This window comes from Atheta coriaria, unplaced genomic scaffold (genome assembly GCF_025399875.1).
Source record: "Atheta coriaria isolate IRGN ID8LTWV9N9 unplaced genomic scaffold, Caltech_Dcor_3.1 hic_scaffold_10_pilon, whole genome shotgun sequence".
Taxonomy (NCBI): Eukaryota; Metazoa; Arthropoda; class Insecta; order Coleoptera; family Staphylinidae; genus Dalotia; species Dalotia coriaria.
Genome location: NW_027045452.1, coordinates 8657336 through 8676736, shown reverse-complemented (window position 1 = coordinate 8676736; position 19401 = coordinate 8657336). Strand labels below are relative to the sequence as shown.

At 38.5% G+C, this 19401-nt stretch overlaps 6 protein-coding genes and 1 long non-coding RNA gene across 7 annotated transcripts; 4 read left to right on the top strand and 3 right to left on the bottom strand.

The window, feature by feature from the left end:
* Positions 1–19: 19 nt before the first annotated feature.
* Positions 20–2581, top strand: LOC135801272 (small ribosomal subunit protein mS39). Its single transcript, XM_065314694.1, has 6 exons — positions 20–170; positions 228–830; positions 941–1594; positions 1651–2001; positions 2064–2250; positions 2311–2581. Exons 1-6 carry the CDS (start codon positions 139–141, stop codon positions 2536–2538), a joined length of 2055 nt encoding a protein of 684 aa, XP_065170766.1. The 5' UTR covers positions 20–138; the 3' UTR covers positions 2539–2581.
* Positions 2582–2634: 53 nt separating this feature from the next.
* Positions 2635–8151, top strand: Ir93a (Ionotropic receptor 93a). The gene is made up of 12 exons (XM_065314693.1): positions 2635–3206; positions 3663–3815; positions 3867–3962; positions 4039–4191; positions 4286–4836; positions 4902–5129; positions 5523–5948; positions 6011–6173; positions 7085–7486; positions 7547–7625; positions 7693–7850; positions 7909–8151. Exons 1-12 carry the CDS (start codon positions 3104–3106, stop codon positions 8004–8006), a joined length of 2610 nt encoding a protein of 869 aa, XP_065170765.1. The 5' UTR covers positions 2635–3103; the 3' UTR covers positions 8007–8151.
* On the bottom strand, positions 7821–9274 carry LOC135801279 (uncharacterized). The gene is made up of 2 exons (XR_010550346.1): positions 8529–9274; positions 7821–8460 (listed from the first exon to the last, which is right to left on the bottom strand). It is a non-coding gene; the product is annotated as an uncharacterized lncRNA (long non-coding RNA).
* Positions 9275–12093: 2819 nt separating this feature from the next.
* On the top strand, positions 12094–12952 carry LOC135800071 (uncharacterized). The gene is made up of 2 exons (XM_065313169.1): positions 12094–12149; positions 12303–12952. Exons 1-2 carry the CDS (start codon positions 12094–12096, stop codon positions 12400–12402), a joined length of 156 nt encoding a protein of 51 aa, XP_065169241.1. The 3' UTR covers positions 12403–12952.
* Positions 12953–13159: 207 nt separating this feature from the next.
* On the bottom strand, positions 13160–15691 carry LOC135800069 (cytosol aminopeptidase-like). Its single transcript, XM_065313167.1, has one exon. It carries the CDS (start codon positions 15689–15691, stop codon positions 14120–14122), a length of 1572 nt encoding a protein of 523 aa, XP_065169239.1. The 3' UTR covers positions 13160–14119.
* A 329-nt stretch (positions 15692–16020) lies between these two features.
* On the top strand, positions 16021–18023 carry LOC135800068 (pre-mRNA-splicing factor Slu7-like). Its single transcript, XM_065313166.1, has 2 exons — positions 16021–16471; positions 16530–18023. Exons 1-2 carry the CDS (start codon positions 16154–16156, stop codon positions 17952–17954), a joined length of 1743 nt encoding a protein of 580 aa, XP_065169238.1. The 5' UTR covers positions 16021–16153; the 3' UTR covers positions 17955–18023.
* On the bottom strand, positions 17997–19233 carry LOC135800070 (ERI1 exoribonuclease 2-like). The gene is made up of 2 exons (XM_065313168.1): positions 19021–19233; positions 17997–18943 (listed from the first exon to the last, which is right to left on the bottom strand). Exons 1-2 carry the CDS (start codon positions 19050–19052, stop codon positions 18250–18252), a joined length of 726 nt encoding a protein of 241 aa, XP_065169240.1. The 5' UTR covers positions 19053–19233; the 3' UTR covers positions 17997–18249.
* Positions 19234–19401: the final 168 nt, after the last annotated feature.

Here is a 19401-nt window from a genome sequence, read left to right as displayed (position 1 = left end):
TAAACCCACGTGTTTGGGCCGCTATAGGCAACCAACAATACACATTTGGGCCTGCTGTGCATGTGAAAACTAAAAACAAACGATTGGAGGTTACCCCGGGAGGAAAATCGTTTTTAATCAATAAAAACCGCTGAGAAAATGAACAAAGCAGCGCAAATATTAAAATCCCGGTAAATATCTATATTATTTATCATATTTTACACAATTTACACTGATTTTACTCATAGTTCTGGGCTGACAAACTTCAATAAATACCCTACTCGATTATTGTCAAGTTCAACACAAGTTCAAGCAGAAACCAAACAAAATGAAGAAATTTCTATCCCTAAACGTATTGAAAGAGGTCCTACGGATATTCTCCGTGCGCTTGGCAGCACAATAAAACGCGATATCACAGCTCCACATTATAAATATCATGATGACCCATTCATGATTCCAATGTCAAATCTAGGCAAGAGAACTTTTGCGCTTGCACGAGAATCCGGCAGGAAGACAGCACATTGGGTACGCGCTCAACATGCTAATTTATTTCAGCATAAGGATGCAGATCCACCAATTGAGATGTTCTTCCCTAAAATGGTTTATAATGAAAAGTCTGATGTCACCGAAGAAGATTTAAAATCAGTTATCAGCAATGTGCTTGTATCTGATGCTATTACTGTTTATAAGATGTTGAAAGAAAAAGGTGTTGAGATCAGCGAGCAGACAAAACAAGAATTTTTGGATATGTTATGCTTCTTTAATCATGAAGATTCTTTATCCGAGGAGTTTATTGAGGAAAGATGGTATAAACAGAGTGCTGGCAAGGAGAAAATAAGAAAAACATGGAAGTATGTACAATTATTAACAAATTTGAAGTGTATTATAGGTTAATTTTAACGTACACCAGATGGCGTGCTAAATCACCGCCATTTTGAATTTATCTGTCATATTTTAACAGGGATGGTGACCTCGCCGAAGAAATCTTCATCTCAATCAACTCCCCGAATGCAGAAATCTACTCTTCATTGATCTGCGGCATGGCTAAGTATTACCAAGTAGATCGCGCATATCAACTCTTTCAAGAAGCGCAGGAAAAGCAACTTGTTCTCAACACAAACGCATACAATGCAATCATACGCGTCGGTAACTTCCTCAAAGAATCCTATGACTTGCGTTGGTTATTTGTTAGGGATATTCTGTCAATGATGTCAACAGCTAAAGTAGCGCCTAATTTAGGCACTATGCATGCGGTGCTCGAAATTCTAAGCACAATGGGCACTAGTAGGAATACACGACAAAGTGTGTTGAAAACAATCAAAGAGTTTATACTCCTAGGGATTGAACCGTGTTTAGCCACGTGGTATTATGTATTGATCACGTATTGCAAGGAACGCGCACCGACGAGTTTCATCTTGAGAGATATCCTGCCGCATATTGAGAATAAAAATCATAAGATTATGGATGCAAAAGACACGTTCTTCTTTGTCACTGCGATGGATATATGTAGGAATCATCTACATGATCGGGAACTAGCGATGCGTGTTGATGCATTGTTGCATTACGGCGATAATTACGATTTAATAGGTGATTCTTTCAAAGAATCAATTTACTAGTAAGTTTTTTTGTGTTTTTATGTGTATACAATGTATTTATTGTGTCTTTGTACAGCCGCCATTATTTTCTGCTAATGTGTGACACGATGCCTCTTGATGAGTTCATGCAGGATGTTTATGACAAGTTAGTGCCACATATTTACGTCCCTGAACCGGCTGTAATGACAGAAATACTTAAATGTGTCGAAATGAATGCCGCAATTGAATATCTTCCTAAATTATGGACGGATATGACTTGTTTTGATCATACTGACCGTGAAAACCTCCTCACTACTGTTTTAAACATCATGGTTACCAATAAACCATCAGTGGAGAATGTAAAACTAATTGAACAGTTTGCGACGGTTGCATGGGGAGTTTGGAGTAAGATCGTTAATCAAAGCGAGAATAGAATTAAGAAATTGGCGTAAGTAACAAGTTTTTAATAGGATTTTTAATATTTTATGTTATGTTAAAATGTTTGGTTAGGTTTACCGGTGAAATGTTAGGCAACATCATGACAGTTGTCCTGTGGAACAACGATTTTGAGAAAGCATCGCTTGTTATGGATAAACTCGATAAAGATATGCATAGCGTGATTGGCATGCCAAAAATTGAAGCGTTATCTTTGTTTATCGATCATTGTATTGCAGAAAAAAGTCCATCGATTGCAATCGTAAGTTTTATCAACTTTTAAACATGATTTACACCATAAACATGTCTAATTTCTTTACAGAAATGTATACAATATTGTTCTGATAATGGATTTGCCGAAAGTGAAGAATTCGCGCAACGTTTGCAGAAAAATTTAACTCTTGATGAGTTTGACAGCGAAAAACTGTCAAAACATGTCGGTTTAGCACTTTCATCGAATGAAGAAGTAAAAAATACCAAAAACAAACAAAAAAAGAAGAGAAACAATAGGAAACAGAGTCAAACAAATGATGAATCATTTGATAATTAATTTTTGTATCATATTATAGTAAATAATTGAATTTTGCGCCTAATTATTGCCAGGCTATTTGTAAAATCCGTGCCAAGGTTTATGAACTTATAACGCATCAGTCATCGACAAACCCTTACGTATTTATTATGTTTGTGTGAGGTTGTGTTCCAATTTCTGATTGGAAAACGCGTGAATCTTTGATGAGACGCGCGCTGCGACCTTTGTCGCTTGGTTTCGAGGGTGGAGGGTGCATGTCGGGGCCTGCCTCAGCTCACAATCGTTCGTCATTTCGTTTGGCAACCATCGACAAACGCTCCTAACACATTAAAAGTGAAAGTTTTCATTTTAAATCATATTTTAATGAAAAAATTAATAAAAATTTGTTGTTGAGTGTTAATTTTGTGGCAGGTGTGCGGCGCACGTGCAAGTTAATTGAATCGTATGCCACTTTATGATTGATGAACAATTGTCGAAGCGCGTGCGGGATGCGGTTATTAGTTGGTTTAATAATAAAGTGTCTCCGTGCGGACGCCGGGTTGTATATAAGGGATGATGGCAATCGTCAACCGCCAGCCGCGTCAATATGCTGCTTGTGAGCGTGTGTATTGCGCTTGCCGTGCTGTTTCAGCCGCCTCCGGCGCACGGCGATAACTTTCCATCGTTGATTACTACTAATGCTACTTTAGGTATGTAAATTTTTATCAAAAAGGCTTAAAATCATGGTTATGCACAACTTTAACTATAGGCAACCCAAAATACACATAAATTCATCTAGAAATTCTTTTTACTATAAATTGACGTCATTTCCAGTGAAAGTTTTATATGTTTTGTATCCAATGAGTAATTCCAACAACTTGTTGGGTGAGAATGAAATTTGGGTTAAGGTGAATCATCACATCAGCGTAAGACAGGCGCAGCTTACGTCTCATCACTTATTCATCCCTTAAATTCCTTGCGTATAGCCAGGCGGCCGTGAATCCGTGCATGATTCCGACGATTCACATTATTCCAACGGTCAATGTCACTCTGCCACACATGCACACAAATATAATGAATAAATTACACAAAACTACGTTTCTTATGAATGCACAACGTTTTTTTCTTTGTTTTACATCTAAAACAATTGTAATTTATTGTTTTAGCTATAGTTATAGACAGGGAGTACCTCGCTGAAGAATTCGACGCCATTAAAGGCAGCATTGAGAATTATCTTGTGTTTGCAAAGCGAGAAATACTCAAACACGGCGGTGTGAATGTTAATTATTACACTTGGACGAGTATAAACGTCAAAAGAGGTGATTTTTATCATTTTTGAGGTTATATTAGATATTAATAGATATTTTTAGACATAACCGCAATTTTGAGCATTGCATCATGTAAAGACACGTGGAAATTATTCAAAGCATCATCAGAAGAGAATATTTTACACATGGCGATATCAGGTAATCAAAAAACATTGAAATTTATCAAAATAAATGAAAAAAATGAAAATAAACAAAATAATTTGATTTTTATTAGAAACCGATTGTCCCCGAATGCCTTCAGAGGTAGCATTCGCCGTACCACTGGTAAAAAATGGTGAAGAAATGCCACAAATCATCCTCGACCTTCGCACGTCGAAAGTGCTCAGCAAGTGGAAGTCCGTGACGATCCTCTACGACTCGACCTTAGGCATGTTTACTTCTCTCACACCAATTCCACTCAAATTTACATACAACAATGTTGCACTTGATTTCATTTATATTTATAAAACTCTTTCATCTAGATCGTGACATGGTAACCCGCGTGCTCACAGCAGTAACCAAAGAATCCGAAGCGTTGAAAAAAAACTCTGCCGTGTCGGTCCTCAGGGTAGATTCCAGCGGTACCACAACCGAACGCCGCATCGCCATTAAACACGCTCTGGAAAGCGTGAATATCAAAACAATGGGCACGAATTTCATGCCGATTGTCAGCAAAGAATCAATGGAACTCATGATGGACGTCGCTAAAAGCGCTGGATTAGTGACGCCATTAACCCAATGGTTGTACATTGTCTCTGATACTAACAACACAAAAGATAACATAAGCAGTGTGAAGAAAGTGTTATCAGATGGTGATAACATCGCATTCGCTTACAATACAACCTCAGGTGGTACCACATGTCTCGGCGGGTTGCAGTGTCACGCTGAGGAAATCCTCGAAGCTTTCTGTAAAGGTCTCGAGGCTGCAATCATCGCTGAATTTGAATTAGCTAGTCAAGTATCCGATGAGGAATGGGAAGCCATCAGACCTTCCAAACAAGAACGCAGAAATTCTCTGCTTGGTAGCGTTAAAGTATAACCTCAAATATAATCATCAACATAACCTTAAATTCTAACTTTTTAACTTTTGATGTGTAGAGTTTTCTATTGCAATACGGTACGTGTGACAATTGCACGAATTGGAAGTTCCAGGCGAGTGAGACCTGGGGCCGTGAGTTTCTGACGTCTTCCAAGCAGAAGGAAAGTGAACAGTTGCTGCATGTGGGATCATGGCGGCCGAGCGATGGCGCGTCGATGCACGACGAGCTCTTCCCGCACGTTGCGCATGGTTTCCGCGGCAGAAAACTACCGCTGGTTTCTTTTCATGTAAGCATTTGCTAAACACTCTGTATAAACAGGTTAGGCGCTGGTGATAATGGCGTTAATTTGCATTTTGTGAAATTCTTGGAGTGGTGATCACGTTTAATGCACGCGGTTGTCACGTGACACGTTGTTTACAACTTTCTGGTGTTATCCAGACTTGTATCAACGTATTTTAACAAAAAAACTAATTTTTATTGATTATATATGAAATTTATGTAAATACGGGTCTGTTTTATAAGTTTTGGGAATAGAAATATTAACATAAAACTAAATTTAGCTTAAAATCAGTGGAAGGTCATTGCTTTCTGTCAAAAATGTCAAAAATGTCAAAAATGTCAAAAAAACATTTTGGCAGTTTTTTTCTTAAAATTTCTTCTAATTTCTTATAATTTTCAGAATCCGCCATGGCAAATAATAAAATACAACGATACTGGTGTAGTGGAACATTCCGGCATTGTTTTTGACATTATCCGCGTCCTGGCGACGAGTTTAAACTTCACATACAGTGTGGAAGTGTTACAGGTGCATAAATCAGCGCGTAACGTCACTTCCGCTTCGATGTTTAACCAAACAGTCGAGGAAGCAGCCGTTGAAAACCTTGAATTATCCGATATCAACACACATTTGATACCGGATAAAATCGTGCAGATGATTCAAAGCCGGCAGGCGGCGATGAGTGCCGCTGCTTTCTCCATCACAGAAAATAATAAACAATTCGTTAATTTTACCATGTCTATTACAACTCAGCCGTATACTTTTCTAGTAGCACGGCCGAAGGAACTAGGAAGGGCGTTGTTATTCATGTCGCCATTTAATAAAGACGTAAGTGAACATAAACAACGTAAAAATAAAATAAAACTTAATTTGAGGTTATTTTTTTATAGACATGGTTATGTCTAGCTGCATGCGTCATAGCAATGGGTCCGGTTTTATATTTCATTCATAAATTCAGTCCGGTGTATGAATACAGAGGAGTGAGTAAAGCTGGTGGCCTAAGTTCGATACAGAATTGTATTTGGTTCATGTACGGTGCATTACTACAGCAAGGTGAGGTATTTGTGGGTTGCCTATAGTTGTTTGATTTTTACAATACTACCAAACCATGAAAACGCACCGAAAGATTTACCATCTTCGCTGAAATCCAAATCAAGTCGATATTTGCCTTCGGGTAAATACGGCGGTAGTTTACTATCGTCAATCACAAACTGATCGATATAATAACGCCCCTAGCGGTGGAAATTGTAATCATTACATTAATACATTCAACTAAAGTTGCATAACTTACTTTTTTAACTGGACATAATGTAACGTTGCCATTTGTTGTTGTAACTGCTGTTACACCAAAACTATTCTTTATCAGTGCATCGCATACATTAAAGGATAACCTAACAGGCGCGTATCTTTTATAAACATTACTCATAAACTTAAACGCCGCGACATTTATCTGTAATATAAATAGGTTATGTTTGTAATATCATAATATGTTTAGGTTATGTTTTTATTTTACCATTACTGTTTTTTTAACGCCAAAATCTCGCAGTAAAGTACCTTCAGCACCAAAAGCACGCGCAGTACGATTAAACTTTTGGTTTTTAAGTGTAAAATTCGCAAAAAGCGCTTTATCAACGCTTTTTAACACGATGTGGTCATGGAAAACTCTTATATCTTTCTGGTGAAAGTCCACAGAGTCGCCATTACACTCCAAGCGAAAAAATGATGTAAAAAGCACTAAAAATCGAAAAACTTCCGGAAATCTCATTGTAAATTTTGGTAATGCGTAAAAATCAAACAAAATCACTACTTTTATAATATATACTTATCAGATTTGCCTAAATTTGATGATTGTGATTATTTATAATGTATTTTTAATCACTCACACACATTTATTAACCTTTTTTACTCATAGATGGCGTTACTAATACACATTTCTTCTTTTTTCTTTTTTTGGTTTCTGAAAGGTGGAATGCATTTACCATCAGCTGATAGTGCCCGAATAATCGTCGGTTCCTGGTGGTTGGTAGTCCTGGTCGTAGCTACAACCTACTGTGGTAACTTGGTTGCATTCCTAACCTTTCCAAAAATTGATAGCCCAATCTCCACAATTGGCGATTTGCTTGAAATGCGCGATACAATTTCGTGGAGCATAAGTCCCGGTTCATATTTACAATCAGAAATAAAAATATCCAAAGAACCGAAATATCGCACTTTATATTCTGGTTCTAATTCATTAGACCTACATTCAGCGACAATGTTGCCGTTAATTCAAGAAGGCAGACATGTTTATATCGACTGGAAATTACGGTTGATGTATGTGATGCGAAGAAATTATCTTGTTACGGATAAATGTGATCTTGCGTTAGGTAATGTCAATATATACAAAATAATGGGTTCAAATTTAAGGTTATGTTGTTTTTTGACAGGTACTGATGAGTTTTTCGAAGAACGACTTGGTTTAATAGTCGCGCCTGGAAGTCCTTATCTACCACGAATAAACGAAGAGTAAAATATACTTAAATTAATTAAAAGTAAGATTTGATTTTTTATTTTAAAATTTTATTGTTTTAAGAATTAAGAGACTTCATCAAAATGGTTTGATTGACAAATGGCTGAAACAATACATGCCTAAAAAGGATAAGTGTTTCAAAGTGCGGAATGTTGCCGAAGCGAACAATCACACCGTCAACATGGACGACATGCAAGGAAGTTTCTTTGTTTTATTTTTTGGTATTGCAAGCATTTTGGGTTGCCTATATAACATAAACTGATTAATTTGCTGTTACAGGATTTATTCTTGCTTTAATGTGGATAATCGGCGAAAAACTCTGGTACAAATACGGAGTGAAAAAGATTGCCAAAGTGATACAACCATATTCATCATAATATTCATCATCTAATCTATCTAATAAGTACTAAAATATGTAGTATTACTAAAAATACTATTATACACTAACATAACCTATAATTTTCCTGTCATTTTTTGTGTTTGTGTGTGGTTATGTTGTTTTTAATACCAATATTAGAATTTCTTCTTTTTGACAATTGCTCCATACCAGGATATAGCCCCAAGTGGTTCTTTATCCGAAAGTAATTCCAGCGCAATACGATATTTCCCTTCAGGCACAAACGGCGGCATTTTATCTTCATCAGGAATATAATCATGGATGGCAAACACGCCTGGTTTAAATGGACAATCAGTAAAGTTACCGATTTTATCTCGGAATTCACCAACGCCGAAAGTATTCTTCCTCAGGGCATCACAAGCATTGATTGTAAACTTTATCGGTGCGAAAAGTTTATAAACATTGCTTGTGAATCGATATGCTTGCACACGCGCCTTTAAAAATAAATATACAAATACATAACCAACTTTTAGGTTAAATTTTAAAAGGTTATGTTACTTACCATAACTTTGCTTGGATGTGGCGCCTTGTGAATGTTTAAAGTCAACGAAAACGTGCGTTGAGTACGATTATATTTCGTATTTGTCGAGGTAATATCCGCCCATTCTTTGTATTCTTTATCTACGACAAGACGATCACTTACTATGTTGTAATCTTTTTGTGCAAACTCAGCGCCATTTGTAATTAGCACCAATGATAATATAGGCCATATTAAAAAGGCCGACATTCTGAATTCATTCATCACAATCATCTTCTGCAATATTTTGTTTAATATTACCAAAATTTAAGCGAAAAAAAACAAATTTTGCGATTTTTTTTAATGCGTTTATAATTTTCAGCGAAATTTATCGCCAAAATCATTATAAATAGATAATTACATATTAAAATAACATCATTAAAACAATTTTTAGGTTATATACTAAAATATTACACTTTTTTAAGGTGTATACTTGGTTGCATCTTGCGTTTTTCTTGAAAAATAATAAAAAAATCTTTTTCTTTAGAAAAAAAAACGCAAAAAGTTTCCAATATGAATATTTATCGTTCTCAGGAGATTATAAACTATAAATAGATGATGTAAATTAGTTTCTGATTACATTGCTAATGTTTTCCACCTTTGAATCATAGTAATTATCTCTTTATAATCATTTTTACATTTCGGTGTAAATTATAATGACATTAATCTCTATATAATTTCACAACCAAATTTTATCATACTCAATATTCATTTAAATTTTGTTCTTAAAACTTCTCATATCATAACCTAAAAAAAATAAAATGAAAACCGCCATTTTGTTTTTATTTATCATCACATTATGGAAATATACCCATACAGCCGAGTTTAAACAAAATGATTATCACATAATCAGCGATCGTCTTGTCGTCGACAAAGAATACAAAGAATGGGTTGACTTTACTGTTACAAACACAAAATACAATCGCACACAGAGAACTTTTTCAGCTGTTATAAATATACGCAAAGCTGTACATCCCTCAAGAATAATGGTAGGTTATGTTTTTTGACATTTTCTGACATTTTAGGTAAAAACTTAATTTTAACGTTTTTTAGGTGCGTGTACAAGCTTATCGCTTCTCCGGCAATGTTTACAGATTATTCGCTCCTCTGAAACTCAATATAAACGCGTGTGACGCCCTTCAGAAGAATTCATTCGGTCTTGGTGATCTACGCAACAAATACGGCAATTTAACAAACTGTCCAATAAAGCCCGGCGTGATGGCTATTCATGATTACGTGCTGGATGAAGATAAAATGCCTCCGTATATACCCGAAGGCAAATATCGTCTTGCGCTGGATTTTTTCTCCGACACCACTCCCTTAGGGGCTATTTCATGGTATGGCGCTGCTGTCAGCCGGAAGAAATTCTAAGTAGGGTTATATTTGTATATGCAACCCAATATACACCATGCACCTATGACATCCCTACTAATATTATAAATGCGAAAGTCCTGATGTTTGTTACACTTTCACGCAAAAACTACTTAACCGATCATCATGAAAATTTGAACATATATTCTTAGTGGTCCCCGAATGGTTGTAGGCTACTTTTTATTTAATAAAAAATTAATTTTAAAAAAAAATAAAAAAATTGTTTAGCCAATATGCAACTTATAATACATAGAATGTGTATAACTGGTTGCGTCTTGTTTAACACATGAACAACACAACATCCCTACTAATATTATAAATGCGAAAGTCCTAATGTTTGTTACACTTTGACGCAAAAACTACTTAACCGATTGTCATGAAAATTTGTACACATATTCTTAGTGGTCCCCGAATGGTTATAGGCTACTTTTTATTTAATAAAAAAAATTATTTTTGAAATAAAATAAAGAAATTGTTTAGCCAATATGCAACTTATAATACATAGAATGTGTATAACAGGTTGCGTCTTGTTTAACACATGAACAACACAACATCCCTACTAATATTATAAATGCGAAAGTCCTGATGTTTGTTACACTTTGACGCAAAAACTACTTAACCGAACATCATGAAAATTTGTACACATATTCTTAGTGGTCCCCGAATGGTTATAGGCTACTTTTTATTTAATAAAAAAAATATTTTTTAAATAAAATAAAGAAATTGTTTAGCCAATAATACCTCTGCATCTGGCTATTTGACTACTTTAACGCCATCTAGCATTCCAGCAATGAAGCTCAAACCTAAGTACTATAGTACCATCACACTGTATTATCACACTGTATTACCGACAGCTACGTCAACATCAAATCCAATTGACTACACTATGGAGACTGTACACTATACTTCAATAGACTATACTTTCAACCATTTTAAACTTCCCGCCATTCTACTTCATTGATACTTCTTCTGTGACTACAGACGCGTATGGAAGCAACTTCAGTATTTTAGATATTCGCGGGTTAAAGCTAGTTTTACATATTTCTTGTTTTTATGGATTAAAATAAGCGCACGACACAAAATGGTCATTTTATGTAAATAATTATTAATTAACTGATGCAATAACAATATCGGTTCGCATCATATCATCAACCGAAACTCATCGGGCAAGAAAGCGGTAATAAACTACGTGTATGCAAATTTTATTCCATTTAACGCGCGCGTTTGAGTTTTAAACATTTATCAGAAGAAAACTAGTGTGGACGATGGTTTTTACACGATTGAAAACTTAAAAATAAACGCGCACGACTGCAGAGTGATTAATACAACGGAAAAAAACGTTTTTGCATAAACAATTCACGTCTGTCGAGGCGTAGACATCGAGAAATTCTTTGATTCGTATAAAAATAGTTCATTTGCATCTTGTATGCAAGTGCATGCTGCATTTTAATGGCGGCGGTCGTGTCTAGACAAGATGGAAGACATATTGTTGCTAACGGCGGCGCACAGAATAATTAAATTTCTATTTTAGCGTGATTTTTAATAGTTTTTGAGGTTATTTGATTAAAATGAATTTTAGTAATTCTTAGGAAATGAAAATGTTTAATATTTTTGTGTCAAAACTTAGAATCCTTGCCACCTTTAATATTTATTTTTGTTTTTAATCTTGAAATGGTGCACGTGATGTTTGAATGCACACATACACGACTTTTATAAAATTTTAGAATTTTTTATTTAATTTTATCTTTAAACCACCTTATATTAAAAAGTAGTGTATATTTGGTTGCCTATATGCAACTTATATAATATAGGTGTTGAAAAAATGTACATAACCTAGTTTTTGTCTATATTTTAATGTTTTCTTTGTTTATTTAGTTTTTTTTCATAAAATTTCTTGTCTCCTGTGTACAAACGGGTTCTAACGTAACAAAATTCAAAGCATTCTCGTATCGCATATGAAATTTATGCAAATTCACTTGTTGCCTGCGTCGCCCGCTGCCGCAGCTTCCAGAACCTGCAGATACGACGCCATTTGCTATCATGTGTGTGTGCAAAATTCAAGTTTTGATTCTTGCCTGATATAAAACCACTGCTGCGACGGCGACCGGCTCAGTTTCGTCGTGCGCTTCGAAAGCAATTTATCGCTCTTTCTTAATGTGTGCCAACAACGTATGTGTCAATGAATAGTAGGCTTGACGTGTATAAACCCAGTTCGAAGTTTCTGCCAGTCATTCGGTAATTATTTCAGCTACTTTACACGAAAAACACAAAAAAATAAAATAAAAACACGTTTCACAACCGCCATTTTGATTGTGGCATAGTAAACATAACATATGTTACCTCCAGCGGCCATTTTTAATTCTTTTCTTTCATTTCTCCGTGATTTAGATTGGATAAACACCTGAGAACTCGAAAAGGCAGTCGACTTGGCAACTCCGGCAATCGGTTAGAACTGCAGGTGCTCACCCAGCTCCATCACGTGCCCTAGCTTGACCACGCCCACATTAGACACCAGTGACATCTATTAGCATCAATCGCACGCACGTCTAGGAAATTAACCTCATCGCACACCGCACACAGCATTTCAAAATGGTCCAGGGAACTTCGTACGACTACGGCACCAAGGTGACGCCCGCGTCAGCGTCCTCGTGGGAGAAGGCCTCGGCGAAGCGCTCCGGCTACGAAGCCGTGCAACGCGCCGATAAAGAGCGCCAGGAGCAGAAGGCCAAAGAGGCGAACAAGTATGGCGCGTGGGGGTCCACCTTCAAGGGGCGTGATCACTTTGCCAGCATGCATCACTGTTAAATTATTTCAGTAATGCAGGCGATAAAGTGAAAATAATCTAAATTTTGTTTGAATAACACATTACTAAACTTTAAAAATTGCAATTTTGTTTTTGTTTTGTCCGGGGCTGTGTAGCTGTAGTCGGTAGTCATTTTAATCACCATTTCGTTTGTTTTTGTTTTTTTTTTAAGTTTTGTTTTGCACCTAACACATGGAAATAATGCTTTGTACACGTAATAAATGATTAATGATCATATTGATCATATTTTTAATATGTTTTCGTTCAAGATTTGTTTTGTATCGTCCACTGGAGGTGCATCGCTGTAGTTTGGGTTGCATACAACTACTTTTAGTCATAGTTATGATTTATATTGTGCGTTCACTGAGGTGGCGCTGGCGCATGGCAGTAGTTAACCTCTGTCAAATTCGCACAAGTCGCGTGTTCATCAATAAAAGTCGTGTTTCTGTTTGTCAAATTTTAATTTCAAATAGCAAAATTTGATACATTATAAGGCAAAGAAAAAAAGTACATTTTACCCATAAAATAATACTTTCACGAGACAAACATCACTAAATTTTGTATAGAAGTTACGCTCTCCGAATTCCATCTGCTCGCACTTCTCAAGCAATTTGTTACATAAATTTGTTACTAATCATCCTTATATATAAACAATCAGTAGTAGAAAGCCGGGTGCGTACACTTCAACCAGCGGTAAGTCAGTTCAGTGCTACTTCTACAACATCCCATCATAGTACAATCAGAGTCGGATGGTGTGCTCAACGACGTCAAGTTGGTTGCATATATTTTGCATATCTTTTCGTATAGCGTGTATGTGTGTGTCAATGAGTGCGCGCATGCGCACCAGCGCACAGCCAATCAATCATCTCTATACTCATTGTGCGCCTGCGTGCTGTGATAATCTGGTTCGGTTCAACGATTAAAGAAAAAAACGTAAGAAAGCAATATATCAAAGAAAGCGTTCGAAAATAATCCAAATCTAAAAAAAAAAATTATTTGCGAAGATTTTTAGCAACTGACCAGGTTGCAGGAGTTTAATAAGTCGTATAACCCACTAAATAAAAAAGGAAGTCCCATGAAAAAAAAATTAATTAAAAAAAATAATTGTTTCGCTAGTTTTTTCTCCCCCAAGAGGTGATTTGAAATTGAGATAGGGCAGTTTTTTGTACGTAGGTATAGTATATATATATATAATTATTATATCAGAGGTTAAGTTATCAAAGTTCAACTGAAAATTTAATCAGGGCTGAATAGGATGCATGTGAGGTGGTGCTAGTGATTGATATATAATATGGTGGTGTTTTCATAGACTGACTTACTCTAATGGGATTCGTTCGTCATCACAAGTGTCGTCGTGTTGTGTCGGGTGTGGTCGGCGTGCGTCACCAGCATGGCACCGACCCTACTTGATGTCGCGCGCCCCCTCATTGGGACACGACAGTTGATACAGCAGCTGCAACAGAGTGCGCGTCGGTCGGCCACTCATGCGATTCTTGGTATAGTAGGGATACACTTTATCATCAGCCAGCATAGACACGCCAGTCGTGTCAAAGTGCAGCCAATCAATGCAGTGCACAAACTGATTGAGAAACGCCGCCGCCAGACAGGGATCACCCTTGCCCTTGCCCTTGTTATCCACATCCACCGACCTGTAGTTCGTCACCTTCTTGTCAAAGTACTTCCACAGCGGCATGCGCCACACGCGATCACCAGTGATGACGCTCGCCTTGCGCACCTGCGACCACATCGTCTGCGAGTTGGCGAACACACCCGAAGCGCCAAAGCCGAGCGCCGAGCGTATACCCGGCGTCAAACTGCCGACATCAATCAACAGACGCGGTTTGTACGTCGCCTGGCCAAAGACAATGCAATCCGCCAGCGTTAGGCGGCCCTCATTGTCCGTATCGGTAATCATTATACTCTTGCCATTCATACCCATCACCACATCGCCGCACTTCATCGCCATACCACTGGGCATATTCTCACACAGCGCAATCACCGCATTGATGTTGATCGGCAGCGAGAGGGCCGAAACGCAGCGCAGCGCGCCGACAATCGCAGCGGCACCGCTCATATCAGCACGATACCGAGACATGCCAGGACATTTCTTCAAGCAGAGGCCGCCACTGTCAAAGGTGATACCCTTACCCACCATCAGAATAGGTTTCATATCTTGCGGGCCTCCACAGTAAGAGATTTCCAGTAATACAGGGGGTTCACATGACCCGCGTGCAACCGCCATGAAGGCATTCATCTTGGCATGCTCAATCCAGTCGCGATCATGCACCTCAACGCGTATCCCGCATGGACACAGCTCATTGACGCACTCCTGCGCGAAATGCAGCGGTGTCATCAAGTTTGCAGGCGTGTCCGATAGGCGGCGCGCGAGATTCTGCGACTCCGCCTTGAACAAGCCGCGCTGGAAGCTGTCGCTATCCGGATCATCGTACAATTCAATCGAGGGAATCACTTTCCAGTGTTCGCGCATCTTGTTCTCCTGGTAGCGCCAGAGCGCAAGCGCAGTGCCTTCGGCAGCCTGCTCGGGAAAGCCAAGGCCCTCAACCAGCACACGCGTACAGCCCTGTTTGCGCAGCAGGACGCCGCCCATGCCGGCAGCCATGCGCACCGCCTCCATACCCTCGTCAATCGCTTCCAGTTCATTATAGCCCAGCTTCTCCTTACCGAGACCCACCACGGCAATGGCCCAGAATTCATTATCGATGTTATTGAACGCTTTGCCCTTGCCGGGATGCAGGCTGGCGCCCGATTGCTTTATCAATTCGAGAATCTTGTTGTCGCATTTGTCGTTGAACTTTTGCGCCGCCGGCGTGAAAACAGGCTCGCCATCTTCGCCCTCGTACACGCCCACAATCAGCCCCTTGCGTTCAGTTGGACACTCGTCGGAGCACAAGCGTCGGATGCCAATTATACGGCGGGTCACGTTCTTGAGGAAACCGCCGGGTGACCGAATCATCTTGCACGTCGAGGGGTTGTTGTGTTATTGATTGGAAATTTGGCGCTACTTGCCAAGTAGCCGAAATAGGGTTCTGATTGGGTTTCCCGTTCCGAGAAAAAGAATGTGTGCACTTCGGTTTACAGCAGGGTGTTACACATTTCACAAAAATAATTTTGAAATTGAGCGTCTGGGTTTTGAACGGTGCGTTTTGTAAAACAAACAGATTTTTTTGAGCGCCTTGCTTTACCGAAAGTGTCAATGGTTACCGCGTTATTCAAATTTTGACCCAGGTTTCTCTAGCAATTTTTACAAAATCAACAGTTTCCGCGGCCATCTTGATTCTATTTAAAACAATTGCATTCAAATCAAACAATCAAGGCGGCAATACAAAATCACGAAACTGTACGAATCTACCCGAAACTAAACGAACAGCAGTCACAAACAAATAGGTTATGTTTATTTACATTCGCATCAGTTGCGATGGCTTCAGGAAGTCAAAGTTTACCTGTGTCGCAAATATTAAAATCCAAAGCAGAATTCGAAGATGAACCCAAAAAGAAATCGCGTGAAGACTGGCGTAAGGCTAAAGAGTTAGAAGAAGCGCGTAAAGCAGGCACAGCGCCCGCTGCTGTCGATGAAGAAGGCAAAGATATCAATCCGCACATCCCGCAGTACATTTCAAGCGCACCATGGTATTATGGACAAAGTGGTCCGACTTTAAAACATCAACGTCCACAAGCGGAGAAAGAAAAAGTCTACTCACATCTTGATGAGTGGTATGACAGAGGCGTAGACACTGTAAGTTAATTAAACTCTAAAAATAAACTAAAAAACTAAAGTTTTATTTTATGTTTAGTCTAAGGTAGTGACAAAATTCCGCAAAGGCGCTTGTGAAAACTGTGGAGCAATGACACACAAAAAGAAAGAATGCATGGAACGTCCACGAAAAATCGGCGCAAGATTCTCCGGTGCAAACATCGCCGCAGATGAATACCAACAGAAGAATTTATCGTTAAACTACGATGGGAAACGCGATCGTTGGTCAGGTTATGATCCACGCGAGCACAGAACAATCATCGAAGAGTTCCAAAAAGTCGAAGACGCAAAACGTGCGTTACGAGCTGAGAAACTCAACGCAAACGAATCCGAAGAGGATGAAGATAAAGACGAGGATAAATACGTCGATGAAGTAGACATGCCAGGCACAAAAGTTGATAGTAAACAGCGTATTACCGTGCGTAACTTGCGTATTCGTGAAGATACAGCCAAATATCTACGCAATCTTGACCCGAATTCAGCGTATTATGACCCTAAAACACGTTCGATGCGTGAGAATCCTAATCCCAGCAAGGATGACACATACGCCGGTGAGAATTTTGTAAGATTCACAGGAGATACCACGAAACATTCGCAAGCGCAGTTGTTTGCTTGGGATGCACATGAGAAAGGCGTTGATGTGCACTTGTTAGCCGAACCAACAAAGTTGGAAATGCTGCAGAAGGAATACGACAAGAAGAAGGATCAATTCAAGAGTAAAGTACAACAATCTGTGTTGGAAAGGTATGGAGGTGCGGAGCATTTAGACGCACCACCGAAAAGTCTCCTGCTAGCACAGACAGAAGATTATATTGAGTATTCACGCTCGGGGAAGATCATCAAAGGGCAAGAGAAGGAGATTATCAAGTCAAAGTATGAGGAAGATGTCTACATACACAATCACACGAGTGTTTGGGGTTCGTATTGGAAAGGCGGTCGATGGGGGTATAAATGTTGCCATTCCTATATTAAAAATTCATATTGTCTTGGCGAGGCTGGTAAGGATCAAGAAGTTGATTTACCACCGTTGAATATTGAAACAACTACGACCACAGTTGATAAAATTGATCCTGTTAAGGATAAAGATGAAAATAGTAGTTCTAGTTCAAGTTCATCTTCATCATCAAGCTCTGAAAGTGAAGATGAAGAGAAAAAGAGCAAACAAAAGAAGAAATCGAAGAAAAAGAGTAAAAAACGTAAACAAAAAGAAAAACGCAAGTTAAAAGCACAGAAAAAGAAGAATAATAGTGATGATGATGATGATAATGATGGAAAAGATAAGTTAAAAGAAGCGCTACGCAAAGAAGAAGAACACCAGAAGCATATTGATGAAGTAATGAAGCTAGACGAACGAAAACGATCTTACAATTCAATGTACGACGTGAAAAAACCATCGGAAGAGGAAGTCGAAGCTTATTACTTGAAACGCAAACGAGAGGAAGATCCTATGAATCATTTTACATAATAAAATGTAAGGTTATGGTATGATATACAAAATGGCCGTTAATAACCAAATAATTTTTCTATTTGAAAATATTTTCGTATAAATTTGCGATATATTAGTTTGATAGCACTCTTCAAGTTGCAATAAGTTAATCACAGCCGCGTTTACATTCCCATCGCAACGTTTCGCCTGCTTTTTATGTTAATATAACATGAAAAGCAGGTGGAACGTTGATGCGAATGTAAAATTTGTCGAGAACTTGCTTGGAACTTGCATGTTTGTCGTCTGTCGTTAATGTAACAAGTTAATTTTTAAGTTAAATTGACTTTGTGTTGGCCAAATGGAGGCCATGTTGGACCATGCGATTGATTAGGTACGCTGTGTTGCGCGCGTCGTCAATACCGCAGTGTTCTTGCCCGACGAAGTTCATTTTGAGACTGTGGAGAGCGCCGATGAGGCCCATTGGTGTGTCCTTGTAGAATTCCATGTAGGTTTGACGCACGTCAATCCATTGATTGAAGTAGGACTCTTTGTAGAGACGCTTTCGCTTGCATTCTTTTTTGAGGCATGTGCCGAGATCCCAGTCGGACCATGTTGCGAACGTGCAGAGAGAATCGTTTTTCTTGTACTGGGTTGATACAAAGTCGAAATTGTGCAGTTTGGAGTTTTCTTGCACCCAAGAGTCAAATTCTTCGAGAACTGGCTCAATGGTTGATGCATTATTAACTGTGGATTGTTTGATGCCAGTGAGGGATGTGCAGAAGTCAGTGAGGATGGGATTTTCGGTGGGTTTGACGTATTTCTTGAATGTTGAGATGATTTCGCCGCTGGGGATGTGTAGCAAGACAGCTGCGAACTCAATGATTTCATTTGCTGTCTTGCGTGTCATTTTGGTGTTCCAGCAGGTCGCTTCGAAGTCGAGGACGATGAGGTAGTCGAATTGCTGGGCTGGCTTGGTCCGTGCTGGCAGATTGGGTTTTGTCGAGATTGTTTCCATTGCTCCCAATTTTCTAGTGTTGTGCAATAATTTGTTGAAATGATTTCTCAGCTGGGTTGAAATTCAAAAATTTTGAATGAAAGTACTTACAGTGCTAATTCACGCAGATCAGACGAAGTCATTGTTTCGGATAATTGTGGATTACTTATTTAATGTGTCAATTATTGCACCACATTTATTGCAATCGACTTTCAAATGTTTCAACTTCTGTCAGCGAATGGTCAGTGATGTGAAATTCATACAGAGGTTAGGTGTTGAAAATCGAGGGAAAACATATCATAAAGCATAAATTAAAGCTGTATCGGTATTTTTATACGCATTATTAAATTGCTTATGTGTGGTATTTTAATTTTTGATGAGTGGTATCAACCTTATTGCATATTTGATAAATGTTTTTGAATGTAATTAGTAGATAGTCGGTTAGATGGCGCCACGATGCACGTTTTCGGTAATAAATATTGCTTGAGGGTG